Below are 20,696 nucleotides of genomic sequence, written 5' to 3'. Positions count from 1 at the left end.
AGGTCTGGATCTTGGCAAGCTACTTAGTTGTTTACTTATTTCTGATTGACTGTCTTGTCTTTCTAATATCAGTCTGTTTAGCAGAGGAACTGTCTTCTCTTTTCTGTATGTGCGGCTTCTAGCACAGTGGAGCATTACTTGAATACAAATAATAGTAGAAATTAAACAAGTTTGTTATTGTGACTTTGATTGTGAGAGACTTTGCTTGTAAGAATGAAATGGTTTAAAGAATGTTCTGAACTCATCTCCTTGAAGATAAGTATGTTTTCTGTTGTTTGGCCATCTTTACTTTTAGTTATTAACCTTCAACCAGTTTTACAACACTGCTTAGATTTCTGTTGATGTGGATTGCACAGATACTGGGGGTTCCTGGGGAATCCCAGATGGGGGGGGGGAATAGTAGCATGTTAGTAGCTTGGTACTACACTGAGAGAAACACTTCTCTAAACTGAGTTAGTTAGGTTTGTTAGTGGGGTAAAGTGCTCATTTGAAATTCTGGTGTATACTCATGCATGTGTGACTGTGATCTGTGCCTGGCCTTTTTTCCCCAGCTAGTTTGCCTTCCCTAATTTTAATACAATCCTTGTTAAGGGGATTACTTCTTCTGTCACATCTCATTCCCATGTCCTTCGATTCTCAAAGAAAACTGTATCCTAGGATCGGAAGTAATTTCCAGAGCCCTGCTTGCAGGCAGAAGACTTAAAGACTGAGAATAAACAGGCTATTATAAATATTAGCCTGTGAAAGTGCTTAATGGAAGTGTCTTTCTAACATGGTAATGGATAATCCTTGCCCTTAATATGTATCTATGGCTGAAATTTCCACTTTTGATTATAGTCAGACCTCACAAAGCAACAGAATGGATTCAAAATCACCTTAAAAACCTTGGAGGACAATTTGCTGTCCCGGCTCTCATCAGCATCTGGGAACTTCTTGGGAGACACAGCCTTGGTGGAAAATTTGGAAATCACCAAACAGACAGCTGCAGAAATTGAAGAAAAGGTAAAAAGGCAAAGTCAGAGCCAATGTAAATCATTTCAGTCCCTATTTTGGCTAGCTTCAAGCTGTTTAATTTTTCAAAGCTTATGTATGCTAAATGGCCTTTTTAAGACCAAATGAAATTAACAGTGCCTGATATAAAGACAATAAAACTTAAACACTATATCTAGATAGTTCAGATTGTTCCAGATAATATTTGATTTTGTTTTTTACTACAGTTAATTCTGAATACTTTACAGTTCCTCAGTTAAACCCAGAATTTTAGGCCAGATGGCAGGTTGGAATCCATTAGTTAGTGATATACGGTAATCCTCATGGAACTCAGATGCTTAGTACCATGCAGGTCCCTGCTTTATACATTTGCTTTCTAAACCAGTCCATGTTGTTGGTGGGTGCCTGTACACATGCCTGAATTTACTGCACAGTGAATAAAGGCTCATTAAACTGCTTCCTGGTACATGTCTACATGTTCGTCCGGGTACAGAGCAATTTGAGCCCTACAGGAGCAGCTTAGTCCAGGGCTGCTCCTGTCCTGCTCTGCCTCCCCTGCAGCAGCCAGGGAGAGCGCCATGCTTCCCTGGGTGCCAGCTGCAGGCTGGCAGAAGGTACAGGGTTAGGTGTGAGCTCTGGAAGACATGGGAGAGCTGTCCCTGGCTCTGCAGGCAGCTCCCAGCTGCGTGGAACTTGGGGTCGGCTCTAGCTGATGTTCCCGAGAGGAGCGTGTGTGGATCCGAGCCACCAGCTGGGGAGGTGGGGCCCTTGGTGGTCATACCATACTTATTCTTCCTTACCTCAGGAGCTGTAATCACAACGGCAGTGGGGCCTGCAGCTTCCCCACAGTGAATGTCCTGCAGCTGAGGTGAAGGTGCTGGGGTGTAGGGCAGCAGGAACTGGCCAGCAGCTCCAAGGCTGGGAACTGCCTTCACACCACTGAGCGGCCAATCCCATCCCACATTGGGCTGTCTGGGCCCCTGTTCCCCTTCAGTACCTGGTATAATGGCAAAGCCTGGCCCAGCTTGACACCAGCCATGCCTGGCTCTGGGGCTTCTGTGGAGCAGGGGTCCACGCTGGCATGCCTCCTGGCCTGCTGCTCCCTGTGCAGTTACTACAGTGGTGCAGGGATGTGCTCAGTGCACCTGCAGAGCTCTCAGCAAAGGACAGGAAAGTGCCGGTGTGCTCAGTCCCTGCATCCCCACACCTGCCTGCTCCTTGCTCTCTGCCTTGGGCTGTGTGCTCCTGCCTCCCCAGCCAGTGGCTTGGACCCACATGTGCTCCTTCTGAGAGTGCCAGCCACAGCCAACCCTGAGTTCATGTGGCTGGGAGCTGCCCCTGGAGCCAGAGGCAGCCCCCACAACCCACTCCCTGGAGCTCAGGGCTTAGCCAGGCAGTAGTATGTCCCCCTGTGCCTGGACTGACCAGGTGCAGTCTGCCAAACTCAGTGTCAGCTTTTACAGCCCATGCAGCCACATCTTCACCTCAGTGGTACCATATTTAGCTAGGTTATAGCTATCTCAGATATGACTGCCCAGAACGAGAGCAGCCCTGTTGACTGTGGGGGAGACATAGCTTAATGTAAGTTTTGTAATGATAAATTATACCTCTTTAACATGGCGGAATGTAGTAAAAAAATAATTAAAACAAACTAGGTCAGAGGAGAGAATGGGATAAACTCACAACAGGATCCTTGTTATTGACAGGTGCAGGCAGTATGCATCTGTTTTGGATTGTTCTCTATTTAAGAAAGAAATCAGAAGTAGGAGTAGTAAATGATCAATTCTCAACCAGGAGAGGGTTAATAGTGAAGGCAGCTAAGGATCAGTGCTAGGCCTAGATGTATTCTGTGTCCTATATTTATTAACCATATAAATGGAGGAGGAAAAGTGATTCATAAGGAAAAAGTAATTGGTGACAAAAAATAATAATTTTGGTTAACCAAGAGTAGGGATTATTATTGGCAACCTCCAGGGACCTATTAAAAGTAAACAACTGGGGAACAATGATATTTGGTCTCAGAGAGTGCTAAACTACATTTGGAAATTTTTAAGATTGTCAAATGCTTTGTGAAACACTTTCTAATTCCAGAAACAGGGAAGCCAGGGAACAATCCTAATAAGCATGTAATAAAACCTGTAGGTGGGTTGCTTCTCTTGCAAGCTTCTCCAGGTTACTCCCTGAGGAGTTCCTCAGCCAGTCCACACAAGTAAAAATCCTGTTGTCCTGTCCTGGACACTGGGAGAGGACCCCTGTGGACACTAGGAGAGGACCTCTGTGGCTCTGGCCCTACAGAGTAGTCTGGCTTCTCCATGCAGCAAGCAGTTCAGCCCACTGCCTGTCCTTGGCTCACAGCTGTTCCCTCACAGTTCACTGCCTTGCTGCTTTTCTTCCTGGGGTTTTTAAGTTCCCAATGAGACACTCCTTTATCAGTAGCCAACTCAACAGGGCCGGCTGTTCCCTCTTAAGGGGACAGAACACCCTCTGACACTGTCACACCAAACAGAACCCAAAGCAACTAGCTAAGACTAAAGAGGGAAGGATAAGGATATCCTTAGGATAAACAATATTCTGGTCTGTCCAGCTATCACTAGACTGAAAACAAACCTGCATGAAAAGGAAGGAAGGAAGTCTTAGTTGTTTAATAGAGCAAGTTCTCACTTTATGACGTATAAAGCCATAGTGGCTAAATCTCTTTGCTCCATAGTACAAAGAATTATTTTATGCTGATCATAGGGGGATTTCACTTGCTCTTTAGTCCTCCATTTTCCTGTTATGTACTAACCTTACCAGGGATTGTAGAGAAACATCAGTCTCTCCATCCTCCTACTTTTTTAAATTAGAAGGATTCAACCTTAAAATAGATATTTTTCTGGTTTCACAATTGTTTTGGTCTTTTCTTTTCTCACAGGTCCAGGAATCCAAAGTGACAGAAACAAAGATAAATGAGGCAAGGGAACACTATCGGCCTGCTTCAGCCCGGGCTTCTCTGCTCTACTTCATAATGAATGATCTCAACACCATCCACCCAATGTACCAGTTCTCTTTGAAGGTATAACCCCTTTAAGCCCAAAGAAATCTCCCAAATGTTCTTCTGAATAATTTAATTGTTTCATTTACTAGCTATGTTGGAAAAGAATATTTTGTTTTCTTGGGCCAGATTGAGGGAAATATGCCGTTTACAGTGAGAATGAGCTTTAGTTAAAGCACCCCCACTGCCATTTTGAAGCACAGGATGCTGAATGCATGTGACACTGCAGGTGTTTTAATTAGAGTGCCATTTACAGCGGCATCATTTTCTCTTTGCTGTAGCTTGTAAAATTCTAAAAATAGTCCTATCAGTGTGACTATATCTAATTTATTCAGTGGCATTAACTTGTGGCCAGTTATTTTAGATTAGCTAGGATCCAACTGTTGGAGTCTTCTCACTTTTAATCAAGTTATGGTCATGTTTTCAGTTGTGCTGGATAACTTGGTAATGTGTTCTGTTCAGTATGCTCTGAAGGCTATTGGGTCTTTTCTCATTTAGCTCAGAAGTGTTGGTGTTTCTTTAAAACCTTCATGTGTCATATTACCTCCTCATCAGGAGATGCCTTGAGGGAGCCTTATCCGGTAATCTCCCCCCCACAGGTCATTAGATACTATGTACCTTTGTTGTTTTGTCTCTTCTGCTGAATTCAGGCAGTAAAAATAGTAAAAATGTTTTTAGAGAATTTGTACAACTGCAACAAGGTGTATTTTTCCTCTAAATACTCCATTGTCCTTCAGCTCAATTTGTGCAGAAAAGATAGAGCTGTATAATCCCTATGAGAGACTATGCCTTGTCCATGAAATATCTCCTGTAAATAATTCAGTTTGCTTGTCTACGCACTCCCAAATGAATGTATACAAGGTCATTGTTTTATGACTGTATACCCATCAAATAGTTGTAAGATAGAGCTTATCCTGTAAAAAGAGAAAACAACTAAACACACCAAAAAGCTAATACAAGGCCTAGCTTCCGACGCATTACCCTTTTATCTAGAGCTGGCATCTGATACCACTTGACTGGGTGGTTTACTTTATTTATGATTTCTGAGACTAGAAATTAAAAACCCACTTGAATTAATTTACTCTGTTGAAATGTTACACAACATCCAGGTGCATTAAAAGAGGAATTATAAAACAGTCTTTCTTATGTCTCACAACCCAGGCTTTCAGTGTTGTTTTCCAGAAGGCCATTGAAAGGTCCCTTCCAGAAGAGAACCTCAAAGAGCGTGTAATAAACCTCATTGATAGCATTACCTTCTCTGTGTTCCAATATACTACAAGGGGGCTTTTTGAATGTGACAAACTCACCTACACCGCCCAAGTTACCTTCCAGGTAAAAAGCAAGATCAGCTTCATATACATTCAATCACTTATTTTAAAAATCAAGTTATTGACATTGTACATTATCTTCCAGGACAGAATGCGAAATTGCACAGCCTTCAGCTTCAGAATAGCTAATGAAGTTCATTTGGGAATATGTTGTCTCTTTCTTCTTTCTGCCCTTATCCCTGCTAGTAATCACAGGTGGCGTGTTTGATTTCTATTAAGTTGACAACCAGTATTGGTTGATTGAAGGTTGGCCCTCATGGATAAGTTTTTTGGCCAGAGAAAGATGGCTAGCTGCCACTGTTTTGTCTTAGATTGAGTCCTTTTGAGTCCTAGGTAGAAGTCCTTTTTATATGCATATTATGCATTTCAATTTCTATATTATATCTAGAGGTTGAATTAATATAAATGCTTATACAGTGACTGTTGTTATGTGTTAAAGTTACTATGAATTATGCATGATGAGTAGCAGTCTGAGAGTTAATGCATAAAATGCCATGGCTTTGGAGAGATCTTGCATGAGTTTCATTTATTCCTTTGCAAAATATATATTAATGTATAATTAAGTTTCCTCTAATTTTTAATATAATCCTTATTAAAAACTGTATAACAAAAACATAACACTTCAAAATTCTTAATTGCTACAAAGTGTAGAGGTTACCAGGAAAGGGAATTTATAAAAAATATCCCTTTATAGTTACTATTGGTACATTAAATAATTGACATGTAAAAAATAACTTTATACTTTTTACAGACTTCCTTAATTCTGCCCACAAAATATGTATACATTTTCAACATGCCCATCACCAATGTGTACATGTCTTTTTCTAGGAAAAGTTTTTGGTAGCACATAAATTGGTAATCCATGCTAAACTTTTAATGAATTTATTCTGAGTTTTCAAGAACATTACGTTTCTGCACTTAACAATAAGTGAAGTAAATTTGGTGTTGAGATTATTTTTATCCATATGAAAACATAATTCCCATTTGAACTAAATAACAAAACAGAATCCATAAAAGTTCATATGTTAACCAGGATTTTTTTTACAACAAAACAATGACTTTGAGCTAATATTGAGATACTCCTTTCTATATCTCATATTTGGCAATTGTAAAAGTCAGCAGTCATTCCCTGACAACCTGAAAAATAAATGATGGCTGAATATCCCAGACAGAGGTAGTTATTCATGTTAGTCTGAAGTTAATCAGCAGGCAGGTACATTTGGACATTATGGACTAACTAAATCAAAGATGCATAACAAGAGTTTTCATCAGATGAATGTCCAAGACCATCTTTAGCTCACAGCTGTTCAAATGCCAAATTTCAGGAGATATAAATAACTTGCTCTTCTTCTTCCCATGTGTACCACTGGTTTTCAGTGTCTTCTGAATATCGTTTCACAAAGAGTGCCAAAGAATATTAGACTAGATAAACTACCAGAACCCAGTAAACCTGATGTATTACCTGGTATATTCTATTCAAAAGTGCATACAGGATTTTTAATTGTTTCCTTTCTCATGATTGTGAAATAATTCCTCTTACCAGTTTTAAATGTTTTTGATATTTCAGTGAACCAAAAACATATTTTCATTAATGATGTACTGCCCCCCAAAAGCCAGTAGTTAGTTGGTTATACAGCAACCAGTCATTCTATAGATTTTTAAAGTCAGAAAGGACCCTTGTGACTACGTACTCTGACCTTACACACACAAGGACCGATATCCTTGCCCACTGATTTCTAAATCAAGCCCATATCTTCTGTTTAAATTGAAGCTGCTGTTTTAGAAAGACATCTAGTCCTGACTTTGTACACTGCAAGAAATAGAAAATCCCTGAAATATCCATGCCTTCTCTGCCAGCAGGCATTCCCATTTGCTGCCAGTGACATCTTCAGGCTTTGTCATTATCCAAGTCCTTTTTAATAACCAGTACCACTGAAGTACTGGACTGGATGCTCTGTTCCAGCTCCCATGGTTTCTTACAGTATCTAGAATGTATTTTACCAATCCCATTTCGCTGGTGGGGCGTCATACAGTTTAGCCACAGATTCTGACATGTAATGTCTTAAACTAGTCTGCTGTATTCCAGCCTTTCTAAAGTACACTGTTTTTTGACATTCCAGATACTTCTGATGAATAAAGAAATTAACATTGTGGAACTGGATTTCCTGCTTCGCTATCCCTTACAGCTAGGAGTCACGAGTCCAGTAGAGTTCCTATCTAATCATTCATGGGGTGGCATCAAGGTAACTATTTAACTTTAAGTAAATGTACTTGATATCTCTTATATTCACTAGGGCTTCATCCAAAATTGGTGAAGTAAATGGGAATCTTCTATTCAATATCATAGGCCTTAAATCAGTCCCTATAGGATCTGATAAATTGGAGGCTGCCCACAGTTCAGAGATGACACAAAGTGTTCCATTCCTAAAGAATGGAATAACTTTAAATGGTAAGACTGTGGGTTGGGAATCAAGATTTGTGTAATCTATTTTTGGCTGTATAATGGACTGTCTAGGTGAGTTATGTCCCCACACCTTTATCAGGGTGTTGTGAGGAATAATTGAGTAATATTTGTAAAAGACTTTGGGATCCTCACAGGATACTTAAGAACAAGTAGGAAAATTCAGAGTTGAGATGAACGTCTAAGTGTGAGAGGCAGAAACTTGTGGAAAATGGAACAGTTCCTTGTGGGGGTCTGCTACCTTAATGGTACTAAATGACCTGCCCTCAGTAGTGACTGGGTTCAGTGACATAGTAAGTCCAATCTGTTGCACATAAGGAAGTGATAGATGAAGAAAGGATCAACAAAATAAACAGAGAGGTTTTCTGAGCTGCTGCTTACATGACTAATGGCCACTTGAAACCATGGGGAGGACTAGGAGTGCTGTTCTGTAGGATGCCTGGAGAACCACTTAGACCCGTGTCATAGAACATGTTGTGGTGGGCCAGCAGGGGGCGCTCCTGCGTTGAGCCACCCACTTTCCTGTGCCTAACCACCTTCCAGGCTCCGAGTGCCTCCCTAGGGGTGCCTCAGTCCAGCTGACCCCCTTCCTGGAGCACACTTGCTAGCCTGGGGGTAACATAGCTGCCACCACCCCGAGAAGGGACTGTCTTGGCCCAGTGTCCTCGGGGAAACACAGACCTAATAGTCCTATGGGTACTTGACCCAGTACAGGCACTTGGGGCACATCCCCAAGTCAGGGGGGCAAAAAGTAAAGTCTCCCTTAGTCTGCAGACCTAAGGGGTCTCTTAGGCATAATTTAGACCCACCCCTCAATAAGTCTCCCACACTGGTAACAAAGGAGAACTTTATTGATTACAGAGGTAAGGTGAAAGTAGGGTACAAGATTGCACAATATCATAGAAATCCTAAAGAGCAAAGTCTGGCTGAGGTAGCCTTTTGATCACGCATCTGAGTTACTGCAAACTAGATATCTAATCAGATCTTGAGTAGCTTACTCACAAGCGTCTTCCAAAGGCAGGTGAAGTTTCCCTTTGGAGGCAGGCCCTTCCTAGTTCATGAGTTTTGGGGGAGAGAGCCAGTTTCAGATGGTAAAGCTCCTCTGAGTCCCCTGCATGGCTGCTGTCCCCTCCTCCTGCGCAGTCTTAACTTATACAGCCCCTGTGACCTCATTCCCCTGGTCCAGTGGAGGCCAGCTTCAGTTGGCTGTCCGCCAACCAATTTGAAATACATCACTAGTTGCCGGGCACACTCCAGCCCACCAGGTAGATGCCCCTTACCCAGGTAGCCGATACCAGTCATGTAGGCAGAGGGAGCAGGTTTCCCCCCTCCCTCGGGAATGTAGCCAGTTCATGTTACCTAAAGAGATAGGGTAAGAGTGTGCCTTCTCTGCTGGGCCCATCCTAATCAAATGCTCACAGCACAGAGATTTTGGGGAGAAACCAAGGTGGCTTTCTGCCACACATGTAGGGTGCCTACACATGCTCCAACATGTTCTGATTAGAGAGTTGATTACTCAAGTCTCCTGGAACATTCTAATTAGGATGCTCCAGTGTGCTGCAGTGTCTCGTCTTTAAAATGGTGGCAGCGGCACTTTAACTAAAGGTCATCGAAACATTCATAGTATCAAAATCTTGCGACTAATCCACAGAAGTGAATGGCTCATAAGCTTAAATTTACACACTTTGGGTGCCTCTACACAAAACGTTTATTGTTCAGGCGATTAACTAACTGCACAGTAAATGTCTCAGCATCTACATGTGTGCCCCTATTAGGGCTCAGTAAACTAATAAACTGTGTAGCAGAGTAGTACATGTAAATATAAGTACTACCCTGCTGCAGAGCTTTTTCAGGTACAGCAGTGCAGATGTAGACACTGGCTGGCTGGCTGGGGCACAAAGATGCTTCAGTGCCAGGACTGCCTGCCGGCTGCCCTGTACCAAAGCAACCTCATGCCCCAGCCAGCCCCTTCGCAGCACACTGAGTCCAGTCAGAGCAGCTCCAGACTGCCAGGCTGACCTTCCCATGCCAGCCAGGGCTGCAGCAGTCCAGGCACATGTGCAGACATGCATTTGGGAACTTCCTGGGCACAATAAACAGTGGTGCAATAAATATGTCTAGTGGCAACTTGGAACCTTCTAACCAAAGGCTCCACCATTTATTGCTGCCCCCTAATGGCATGTGTAGACACACCCTTTGGGGAGAATTCTGGTTTGCTGTGTGTGTCCAAATGTTAGCTTTTAAATCACATAAGCTGCATCCACACGAGCTGTGGTGTGCGTTTGCAGCAGCACAAATAGTAGTTCCTCTACTTGTGTGGTTTACAGTTGGATACATTGTCCTGCTGCTTCATATGCTGCATCGGTGGCTGGCTGGGGCACAGGGTGCCTCGGTGTGGTGCTAGCCAATACATGGAGCAGCACATGGAGATGGGGGACCAGGCTGCCCAGGGTGCTGGCTGTTCCCTCATCTCACAGCCACACTGTAGCTGGCTGGGGCATAGTGGGCCTTGAGATGGCAGCTTGGTGTGCCTCAGCCCAGGGTCTCCACAGTGGAGGCCTTGCACTGAGGCACGTGAAGACAAGGAAGCAGCCAGCCCAGGGCTGCCTGCTCCCACATCTTGAGGCACACTGTGGCCCAGCTAACTGGGGAGTGGCTGGCTGGGGTGCAAGGTGCCTCAGCGTGAGGCTCTGCAGAGCATGGTGGCTCTGCAGAATGCAGAGATGGGGGAACGTGCAGCCCTGAGCTGCTTGATTCCCCATGTCCACATTTGTCCCAGCACATAGCACTTTAACATGCTTTGTGCCACACCTTTTTCCAGGGTCTTTTTTGCTACCAGAAAATCCCAGTAGAAAAAATTGCCCAGTGCTACTAATTACCTGCGCCAGGCACAGTTTAACATGTAACATGTGCAGGTTGAGGTGCCACAAAGAGGTTTGTGGTGTCACAAACCGCATGTACCTGCACATCTGGATCTGGCCATAAGCGGCATTTTTGGTACTTAACTCAGGTAACAGTTCTATTATACCTGCAGTAATAGACACAGAGAAACAGATACATGGGGTCCAGTTTCTAGAAACCTGCTTTGCCTTCAGGAAATTTGAACCTGTATCTTTCTGACGTCTTAAAACAGCAGGCTAAGCACCACATCAAAGGCATTTTCTACGCTCCCTCTTCAGCCCTCCTTTTGAAGCTGGCCCATTTGGGAAGCCATGAGCAGGAGCTATGTGGGGCCAGGAATAAGGCTAAGAATAGATGTTAAATTTGGTCCTGGATAAATTGTGCTTGTGTTTATCCCAGCATACAAATATCATGGGTTTGGTGTGTGTAATCAGGGTTTAGTAAGCAGCTGAATGCAGTGCCACTTTGTTGCCGTTGTTTCAATGGCAGATAGGATTACTGTAGAGATGTACTTTACAATATCCTGGGATAAGCCATTACCACCTCTTATCTAGGAAACTTCTTTAAGATTTATCCTAGGACAGTGGACACGGACATCTGTATAGTTTTGCTTTGTTTCAGGATAAAATGGTTTATCCTGGCTTAAATGAGAGAACCATTTGCAATTTAAGAGAGTAAGCCAGATGGTGTATAGCTTATGAGATAACTGCAGCTATGGGAGGGAGCTAGCCCCAGGTCCTAAAAGAGCCCTAACCATTCAGCTTTTGGGGTTAAACCACCTTGCTTTTCCTGGATTTATACTCAGATACACATATACAGCAAGCGCATGGCATACTAATTGTGCTTATCTATGCATGCATGCTTATTCATCCCCAGTGCAAAGGAATTTGCAGAATTTAGAGCTTTAAATTTATTGCTGGCGATGGCTCTCCTCTGACCATTGCTATGGTTTAGGAATTTATTTAAGGCAGTGATTCTTAACCAGAGTGCTGTGGCCCACATACCGTTAGCACTGTTAGGTGTGTAGACATGGCTTACAAAATAAATCCAGAGATTTCAAATAACAATCCACAATGCCTACCACCTTCTGACCTGTTGTGATCTTTCTGAGTTGGGCTTTGTATCAGGGCATTCTGTTCCTTTAAGAGGAAACAGTCTGGAAATTTGTGATCAGAAAATGCTGAAAATAGGGTGTTTGCCTGCTGTACTTAGTGTTTGCTATCCAGGAGGTTCCTCAGTCCTCCATGCAGCTCTCTCCTTCTGAATTTTCATATAGAAGGCAACCCCAACATATATTGAACCTCTTTCAGAGACCTGGTAGACACAGGACATGAAGTCTCAAAATGTCATCCAGTCAGTTCTCAGACTATGAAAATGGCTGGACCTAGTGGGGGTCTTCACCTGAGAGAACGGCTCCAGAATAATACTATAATAAGAACTCATGACTCTGGGGCTGTCAGTCTTGGATTTGGATCCTGTTGTTGATCCCTTCATCAGCGAGTAAATTCCTCTCTAAATGGCAGGGTCGCAATATGATCATAAGGCAAGTGGAGGATATGTATCTTGGGCAAGGGGGAGGGGGCCATGGGGAGAGATGGTATGGGTCCTAAATTTATCACGAATCTTTTGATACTCTGGCAAGTCAAAGGAACGCTGAACATTTCAACTCTTTTTTCAGCAAATACCAGAAATGTAGAAAAAATAATTCAACTCCCAACCAGTGAGGGTGCTCTGGGGGAAAACTTGGCCACAGCTCTATAGGAGGTAAAGGCCATGTTGAAGGAATTTCCAGATGTGTTCACAACCTGACAATGAAGGACCACCCTGATTTAAGCATAAGATCATCCAGAACCAGGATGTCCTATCCAAAAGGGATTCTTCCAAAGACTTGAGCAACTATGGGAAACATTAAAGGAGGAAGTGCAGAACATGCTAGATATGGAACTGATTTAGCAGTCATTAAATGAATGGTGTAGCCCCATTGTGTTGGTCCCCAAACCAAAAAAGAGGATCAATTTTTATATTGAATTCTTTCAGCTGAACTTAATGTCAGTTTGCTGCCTACCTGCTGCCCCTGGTCGATGAGTTATTACAGCAGCTGGAGAAAGCCAAATATATATAATTATGGGATTTGACTGGCAGATTCCTTGTGTTCTGAAGTCCTGAGAATTAAAAGCATTCACAGCACTTTGAGTCCTCCCTTTTGGCTTCCATGGTGCCCCTGCCACATTTTAGCACCTAATCCACAAGATACTGCAGCTGCGCTGGGAGTATGCAGCACCTTATCTTGACTATGTGATAGTGTTCACTGGTGGGTGGAAGGAATAAATATAGAAAGTACAGACTTTCTATAATTAGGTTAAGTAGTCATGGCTTCTATATGGTTTATAAACAGGCTAAACTCTTTTTTTTTCCTTTCATCAGGATGATTCAATGCTGTAATAAATAGTTTTTTCAACAAATCTTGAGTAAAGTATATTTCAGATATATATTTCAGCTTCTAAATAGAATTTAATATTCTGTTTATTTTTCATGGGGATATTGAAAATGTTGCTGTGCAAAGTACTGCACCTTCCAGACATTTCAAGATAGCATAGCTGTGCCAAAGAAATTCAGCATTAATATTTCAGGCTATAGTATTCTTCCCATTTGAGGCATATTAACTTCAAAGAAAATGTCATTAAATGCTGGAGACTCTGGGCATACAAACAGCCCTATTAGAATCAACTTACTATTTATTATTGTTACCCTAATAATAATTTATACATTCTGATAATGCCTTGCAGTTCCATAGCACTTTTCAGTCAACAATCTTGAAGCATTTTACAAACATTCCATATCTTCACAGTTTCTTATAAATTCAACCAAGGACTGTGACCTATGAGCAGAACTGGGTCACCTGCTTCACTTGGAACACTCAGGTTGTGTCTACATAGGACACTGGCTGTACAGTTATTGCACAGTAGCATCCCCAAACAGCTTTTTGGTGATACTGACTGCACAGTAGCTTATTACATCATTATATCACACTTTGTGCCAAGGTACTGTGCAGTTAACTGTCTTGTGTAGATGCAGCTTCAGTCACCTACTTAAACCATGGAACAAACCACTTCATTTGTCCACTTGTGTTGAAGACCATGAAAAGGCAACATTTATGGAAGGAGGGGGCCATAGCCTTAAGTAATGGAATACTTAAATTTCTCATTGAAAAAGTATATTTAATATATTCATACCTACCTTGTTTGGAGGATTCTTTACAGTGGATCCTCTCCCAATGTTTTTTCAGCCTCTTCAGGAAGCCACTTCATACCCATATTGCCCAGGGTGTATTTCAATGGAGGAAGTTTCAATGAGATTTCCTTCCAAACCTATCATCCCGTTTGTCAAAGGCCAGGAGTCAGGAATAGATTTCATAGACATTAGGGCTGGAAGGGAACTCAGAAGATTTGAGTCCAGCCCCTTGCCCCAGGGGCAGGAAGTCATCTGGGGTCATAGGATCCCAGCAAGAAAGAAATCCAGATTTCTTTTGAAGGCCTTCAAAGTAGGTGCTTGTACCACCTCCGGTGGCATGCCACTACAGACCTTGATGGCTTGGACAGTAAAGAAGTTCTTCCTTATGTCCAGCCTGAAACAGTCTTGCAAGAGTTTGTAACCATTTGACCTCATCATCCCCTGGGGTGCTCTGGTGAACAGACATTCCCCCAGATACTGATGAGCACCCCTGATAAACTTATAGGTGGCCATCCGATCTCCCGAGACTGCGATTTTCTAGGCTGAAGAGTCCTGTAGCTCTCAGCCTCTCGTCATAAGGTCTGTTTTCCTGAACTCTGATCATGCGCATGGCTCTTCTCTGGACTTTCTCAAGCTTCTCCACATCCTTTTTGAATTGTGGAGTCCAAAACTGGATGCAGTACTCCAGCTGTGGCCTCACCAAGGCCAAGTACAAGAAAATGACATCCTGGGATTTGCTTGAGAAGCATCTATGGATGCAAGACAGCTTTTTGCTCACTTTACTAGCTGCAGCATCACATTGAAGGCTTATGTTCATCTTGTGGTCAATCCTGACCCCCAAGTCCCTTTCATCCATAGTGCTAACCAGCGTAGCACTGCCAAGTTTATAAGAATGCTGCAGGTTTTTCCTCCCAAGGTGGAGAACCTTGCATTTTTCAGTGTTAAGCATCATCAGGTTCTCATCTGGCCATTTCCTGAGCCTGTCACGGTGAGCCTGGATTGCCCTCCTGTCCTCAGGTGTGGACGCTTTACCCCAAAGTTTGGTATCATTGGCAAACTTGGCCAGTCCACTTCTGACTCCAATGTCCACATCATTAATGAAGATGTTGAACAATATAGGCCCAAGGACAGAGCCTTAAGGGACCCCACTGGTCACAGGGCACCATAACGATTGACTTCCATCAACTTCCAATCAACTGCCTTCACCTGCTGGATTTACCAGGATTGCTCAGTGGGCCAGCAGTCGTGGTAGTCTCCCGCAGCCCACTGGCGGGCTTAGTTTAAAGCCCAGTGGAGCAAGTCAGCTAGTTTGGCTGAGAAGAGCCTCTTCCCCAGCGGAGAGAGGTGGAGGCCATCCCTTCCCATCAGCTTACTGCCTCTCTCACCAAAGAGCGGACTGTGTTTATGGAAGCCAAAGCCTTCCCGATGACACCAGCACCGCAGTCTTTGGTTCACTACCTAGATCCTCCTCTCCCTCCTCAGCCTGTAGCTCAAAACTGGAAGGATCGAGGAAAACACCACCTGTGCCCCCAACCCCTTAAGCCCCACTCCCAAATCCCTGTAGCACTTCATGACCCAGCTGGGAGGGTTCTGAGCCATGTCATTGGTGCCCACATGGATAAGAAGCATAGCGTAGTGGTCAGTGGGCTGGAGGAGCTTAGGGAATCTTCTCTGCAGTGTCTTGGATTTGGGCTCCCAGGAAGCAGCAGCAGATTGCCCCCTCCGTCTCCCTCAGGATGGAGTCTCCCACAACAAACACTTTGCATTTTGTCTTGGGGAGAGTGGGGGCGGTAGCTACAGTTGAGCCTGTGTTGCCTGTGGGAGCTGGCAACTTAGCAGGCTCTGCTGGGGCTGCAAGAGATTCATACCTGTTGCATAGCTCCAGTGGGGCAGGGGCCTTGGTGCGGTGGGCCTGGGGGGCCCTTGACCACCTTGGTCCAGCCCTTTGGCTGGACAGAATGGGAGGTCCCCAAGTCCTCCCTTGTTCTGGAGAGAGACTGTGGTTTGTCCTCTGCCTCTTGGGGGAGAAGGGCCTGGCAGTACGAGTCGATCTCCTGCTCACAGTCCCTGATGGCATGCAGTCTCTGGACTGCAACCTGGAGATCCTCCAGCTGGTGCACCAGAGACCCCAAAAGACAGCAGACCTCGCAAGGGGAGGTGGCCATGGTCCCAGGCCCCAGAGCTTGAAAAAGTGACAGGCAGCTCCCACAGCCGAGAGCCAGGGGCTGTGTCTTCATGTACTGAGGGGTTTTGTCTGGGTGGAGGTCTCTGAGGTGCCGGGGGGGGCACAGTCTCCTTGGGGACCCTTGGGTGCAGTGCATGCCCATCTGTATCATGGCACTTGTGGGCTGGCTACAGATGGGAATGCCTACCCAAGGAGGTGCGCAGGCAGGGCCTTGAGCCCTCTCGCTCACCCTCCTGCGTGAACCAGCAGATGACATCAGAAAAAACCGCCACCCAGTGATTTAAAAGCTGGCGGCGGAGAAATGACAGGGAGAACAGCAATGAAGCCAGAAGGTGAAGCTACTCCCCGGGCTGCAACTCAGCAAGGCCAGCAGCTCTGGAGGGGGCCGGACAGAGACCTGCCAGAGGGGTCCTGACCACATTAAGAAGTTCCCACACCTGGCTCAGCAAGGCAGCCAGGCCAAGGAAGGACAGCATCAGGGGATGTTGAGGACCATAGATGCCAGACCTGTGAGTGGGGTGGGCAGAGACCCATACCCTGATTATCCTTTTTCTTTTTTTTGTTTTACTTTATTTTTGGAGGGCGCACAGAGTCCGACCCAGAGAAGGACCCTCCAAGGGACCCTGGGTCAAGAAGGGAGTCTGAGGTGGCATTGCAGGAGCCTCAGAGGGAGCACGGACACAGGGACAAGGATGATCCCACACCTCATGGTCATCCAGGGTGGACAAATCATCCAGGGACAGGCAAGGTGAGAAGGGGACAAAAAAGGACACCAAAAGGAGACAGGCCAGCGACCCATCATCTGGCAGTCCTGAAGGCTGGTGCATGGTTGGTATGTAGGGGAGGTGGAGCCCCAAGAACACCCACAGAGAGCAGCACCCAGTCCACAAGAATCTGCGAGGAAGAGCCCCACCACTGAAGAAGAGACCACCAAATCATGGCAGGCGAGTGTTGGGGTCTCTTTTGGGGTGGAACGCAACCCAACACCCAGGTTCCGGGGACATACCCCTCGGCTGGAGCCGGGTGTGCAATCAAAGGCTGCTGGAGAGCGCCTATATGAGACCAGGTGGATGCACTGTATATAAAAGAAAAAGATTTTTTTCCCTCCTTAACTAGGTCAGAGCCCTTAAAGTTTACTGTAAATCCAACAGGCTTTCTTTTCCTCTCTGTAGGCATAGGCACATATACTCTTTTCTGCTTGGGATTCTGGGTTATGTCTTTGAATTGCCTTTTCTGCCTGTAATGAGTACTGTTATGACAAGACTTCCAAATAGTGCAGAAGTTTCAAGCAGATGGAATCTGTTGTTGCAGATGCACAACAAAGAGCTTACTTCATCCTGGACCACGCACACCTTGAGCTACATAGTCAGGGTTGCTTTACGTTGTTTTTTTTCTGTTCTCACAACATGTTCACTCATGGCTGCCCAGTGACCTAGTCTTCATAGAAAGGTTCCTTCAGTTCTGCCTGGTATGTTGCCTGGTGATTAGGTTCCTGCCCTTTGATTTGGATATTTTTAGGGAAAGGTGAGCCTAAGACTGTGGTCTCCTCTGTGCTTGTAAGTGGTCTGATCACATGGCTGCTGGGCAAAAGATGAGCTGGACATTAGGCCTGTGTGTAGTGGCTTGTATTCACTTCAGATTTTGATTCGGCCAATTCAGGGGACAGTTATTCGATTGTGAGATTTGAATTACAGTCCCAAATTGATTTGGTGATTCGGCTTCTGCCAAATCAACTGAATCTCTGAAATTGCACAGGCCCCATTGCCCAGCCCCAGCTCCTGGATCTGAAAAAAAAAAATACTTGCACTCACTGACTGCTGCCAGGTGTGGGGGGGTGATCCCCACTGCTCCACATTGTTCCACGGTGCATGGGGGGCTCTGTCAGGAGCCCCCTGCCCCTCGCCCACTCTCCCAGCCTTTTAAATAAACAACCAAAAAAACCCAAAAACCCTTACTAGCTCATGAAGGGGTGGTGGGGGGGGAAAGAGATGATCTCCACAGCCCCACTATGCATGGGGAGCTCTGTCCTCTTCCCCCTCCTTCAGCCTGCCCCACCCCCTACTTACCAGTACAGAGCCCAGGTCCAGCTCCCTGTTGTAGCAAGTGGGGACTGCCAAAATTGCCAAAGCTCTCCAAATCTTTTCTGAACCTTTTAATCCATTGCCTGATTCAATTCGGATTCGGAGATTCAGCCACTGAATTGGGCCAAATCTCCTCCAAATTGAATCAGTACCTGAAGCTTTGCACAGCCCTATTGGATATACCCACCAAAATCATATAGTTCCTAGCTCCGATTTTTGATAGATTACAATGTTGGGGGCGGGAGTTGCTGTATTTCTGTTTGTCTCTGAAGGAGTTGAATGTCAATATAGCATATATGGTCCTCGGTACTTCTGGTTCAGGAGCTAATTGTTTCCAAGGCTGCCAATGTGTGACTTCGAGCCTAAAACATGCATAAGTGCCTGTCTTAGGAATGAAACAGAATTCTGCTCAATATGTCATGCACAAAACAAATACTAAACATTCATGAGAAATTTTAGTGAATCAATTTGTTGTGAGGCACTAAAGGGGCATGAGGTAAAATCAGGCTTATAAGGAGGTTAACTTTAGACTGAATAATAGAAGAATTAGTTTTTTTCCACAGTAGTCAAACCATAGGAAATCCATGATTCACTGTTAATGTGGCCTACTACACTTTCAAGTGCCTATCTTGTGATTAAAGGAAATTTGAATAATTTGTCCTACTGTTATGTCTTACTGGATCCAAACCAGGTTGTTATAGATCTCTGGTCACAACCACTCTGGTACAGGGTTGTACAAATAGATCTTACTGTAGCCAAGGTAGAAAAATTCTTTTTGTCCTGTTTCCACTGCTGCTCACATTCACCTTGGTTGCATAAGTCAAGAATACATCTGGCTAACTTGGATTACCCCTTTATCCCAATCACTTCCATCATCAGAGGAGAGCCATGCGCATGATCAGAGGTCAAGAAAACAGACCTTATGATGAGAGGCTGAGAGCCATGTGGCTCTTCAGCCTGGAAAAGTGCAGGCTCAGGGGTGATCTGGTGGCCACCTATAAGTTTATCAGGGGTGCTCATCAGGATCTGGGGGAACATCTGTTCACCAGAGCACCCCAAGGGATGACAAGTTTGAATGGTCACAAACTCCACTGCGACCAATTCAGGCTGGACATAAGAAAGAACTTCTTCAATGTCCAAGCCCCCAAGTTTTGGAATAGACTGCCACCAGAGGCGGTTCAAGCACCCATTTTGAATGCCTTCAAGACACACTTGGATGCTTATCTTGCTGGGATCCTATGATCCCTGCTGTCTTCCTGCCCCTAGGGCAGGGGGCTGTACTTGATGATCCTCCGAGGTCCCTTCCAGCCCAAATGTCTATGAAATCCCTTTTGGAAGAGGAAGGATTTTTATTATGCAGCTATGAAAAAGCAACTGAGAGGACATTGGTTAAAGACACCTCAGTCTCCCTTCTTGAATGTACTGTTGAATAATGAGTTCTGAACACTAAATTCAGCTTTTGAGGAGAACAGTAGTAGACAAACATAGTATATTAACTCTGTATTTATAATTTTGTAAAATACAGATTATAAAATACTATATGTGATTTATGAGATAAAATACTGAATCATATTTTATATTTAGAAAAAAGTTATTTTCTTGACAAAGGAACAGAAAGCAACCTCTTTATTTTATTATATGTACTTCTTTAGTTTCTTAAATGTTCTATTCTTGTCAAAGATTCATTGTGATACAATCTTCTGCCTATGTAAAATTCACATTGTGTTCTTTGTACATCAGGAAATTCTTTTGATCAGGCTGGATAGATATGAAAAACTCCCAGTTCACAGGCTTCCTTGTATATTCAAAATATTAATATGACAGACTATCACATTCTTAATTAAATTCCATTGATTCACCCACTTCTTTAGATGCAGAAGAATTTTTAAAGCATCTTTGATAGAGTTGACTATGACTCACATGCATTGATCTTTGTTCATCAGGAATTTAATGAAGGACTTTTAACTGTTCTCACTGGGATTATAGGCTCAGAGAAATGGTCTAGGATCTGATATACATAAAAACATTTAGATAGGCATTTTACCTTGTCATGGGATGGGGTCCTCAGGAGGGCTATAATCTCCCCAAAGCCCCCTTACCACGCCAAGTTGGCCCAAAGGGCACCCTTGATTCTCGCCTGCCACATCTTTCATGGAAAATATACATATGGGAGGCTGCCTTTACACCCTCTTGGACACAGATTGCTGTACACTCTGACCCCTCATGGACTCCCAGACCCCTGGTGGGTTCTGTTCTGCAATGTATGTTTCAGGGCACCCTAGCCTTATGGGCTATGCGTGGCTCCAACCACCCCTTTACCACACCCCAAGCCTCGCAGATGGAACTGACGTTTTTCCCTCTGGACCTTGTTACAATTTGGTTCCCTGGACCTCCTCGGGCTCTTCGCAGCCCCGCCTCGCTCTGCGCCTTCGCTGGCGCTCGGGCTCTTCGCAGCCCCGCCTCGCTCTGCGCCTTCGCTGGCGCTCGG

The 20,696-nt window shown here is 44.5% G+C and overlaps 1 protein-coding gene across 1 annotated transcript in view; it reads left to right on the top strand.

Moving 5' to 3' along the window:
- Nucleotides 1–20,696, top strand: part of DNAH9 (dynein axonemal heavy chain 9) — a 388,028-nt gene that overhangs the window by 250,657 nt on the left and 116,675 nt on the right. The window contains exons 40-43 of the mRNA XM_019536510.1: nucleotides 838–1,002; nucleotides 3,902–4,042; nucleotides 5,183–5,353; nucleotides 7,470–7,592. Of these exons, the coding sequence (XP_019392055.1) occupies nucleotides 838–1,002; nucleotides 3,902–4,042; nucleotides 5,183–5,353; nucleotides 7,470–7,592 (600 nt within the window). The remainder of the gene's footprint in view (nucleotides 1–837; nucleotides 1,003–3,901; nucleotides 4,043–5,182; nucleotides 5,354–7,469; nucleotides 7,593–20,696) is intronic.

Source organism: Crocodylus porosus, unplaced genomic scaffold (assembly GCF_001723895.1).
Source record: "Crocodylus porosus isolate Cpor-Errol unplaced genomic scaffold, CroPor_comp1, whole genome shotgun sequence".
Lineage (NCBI taxonomy): Eukaryota > Metazoa > Chordata > Crocodylia > Crocodylidae > Crocodylus > Crocodylus porosus.
The sequence above is the reverse complement of the archived record's forward strand: the minus strand, read 5'-3'. Positions and strand labels throughout refer to the sequence as shown.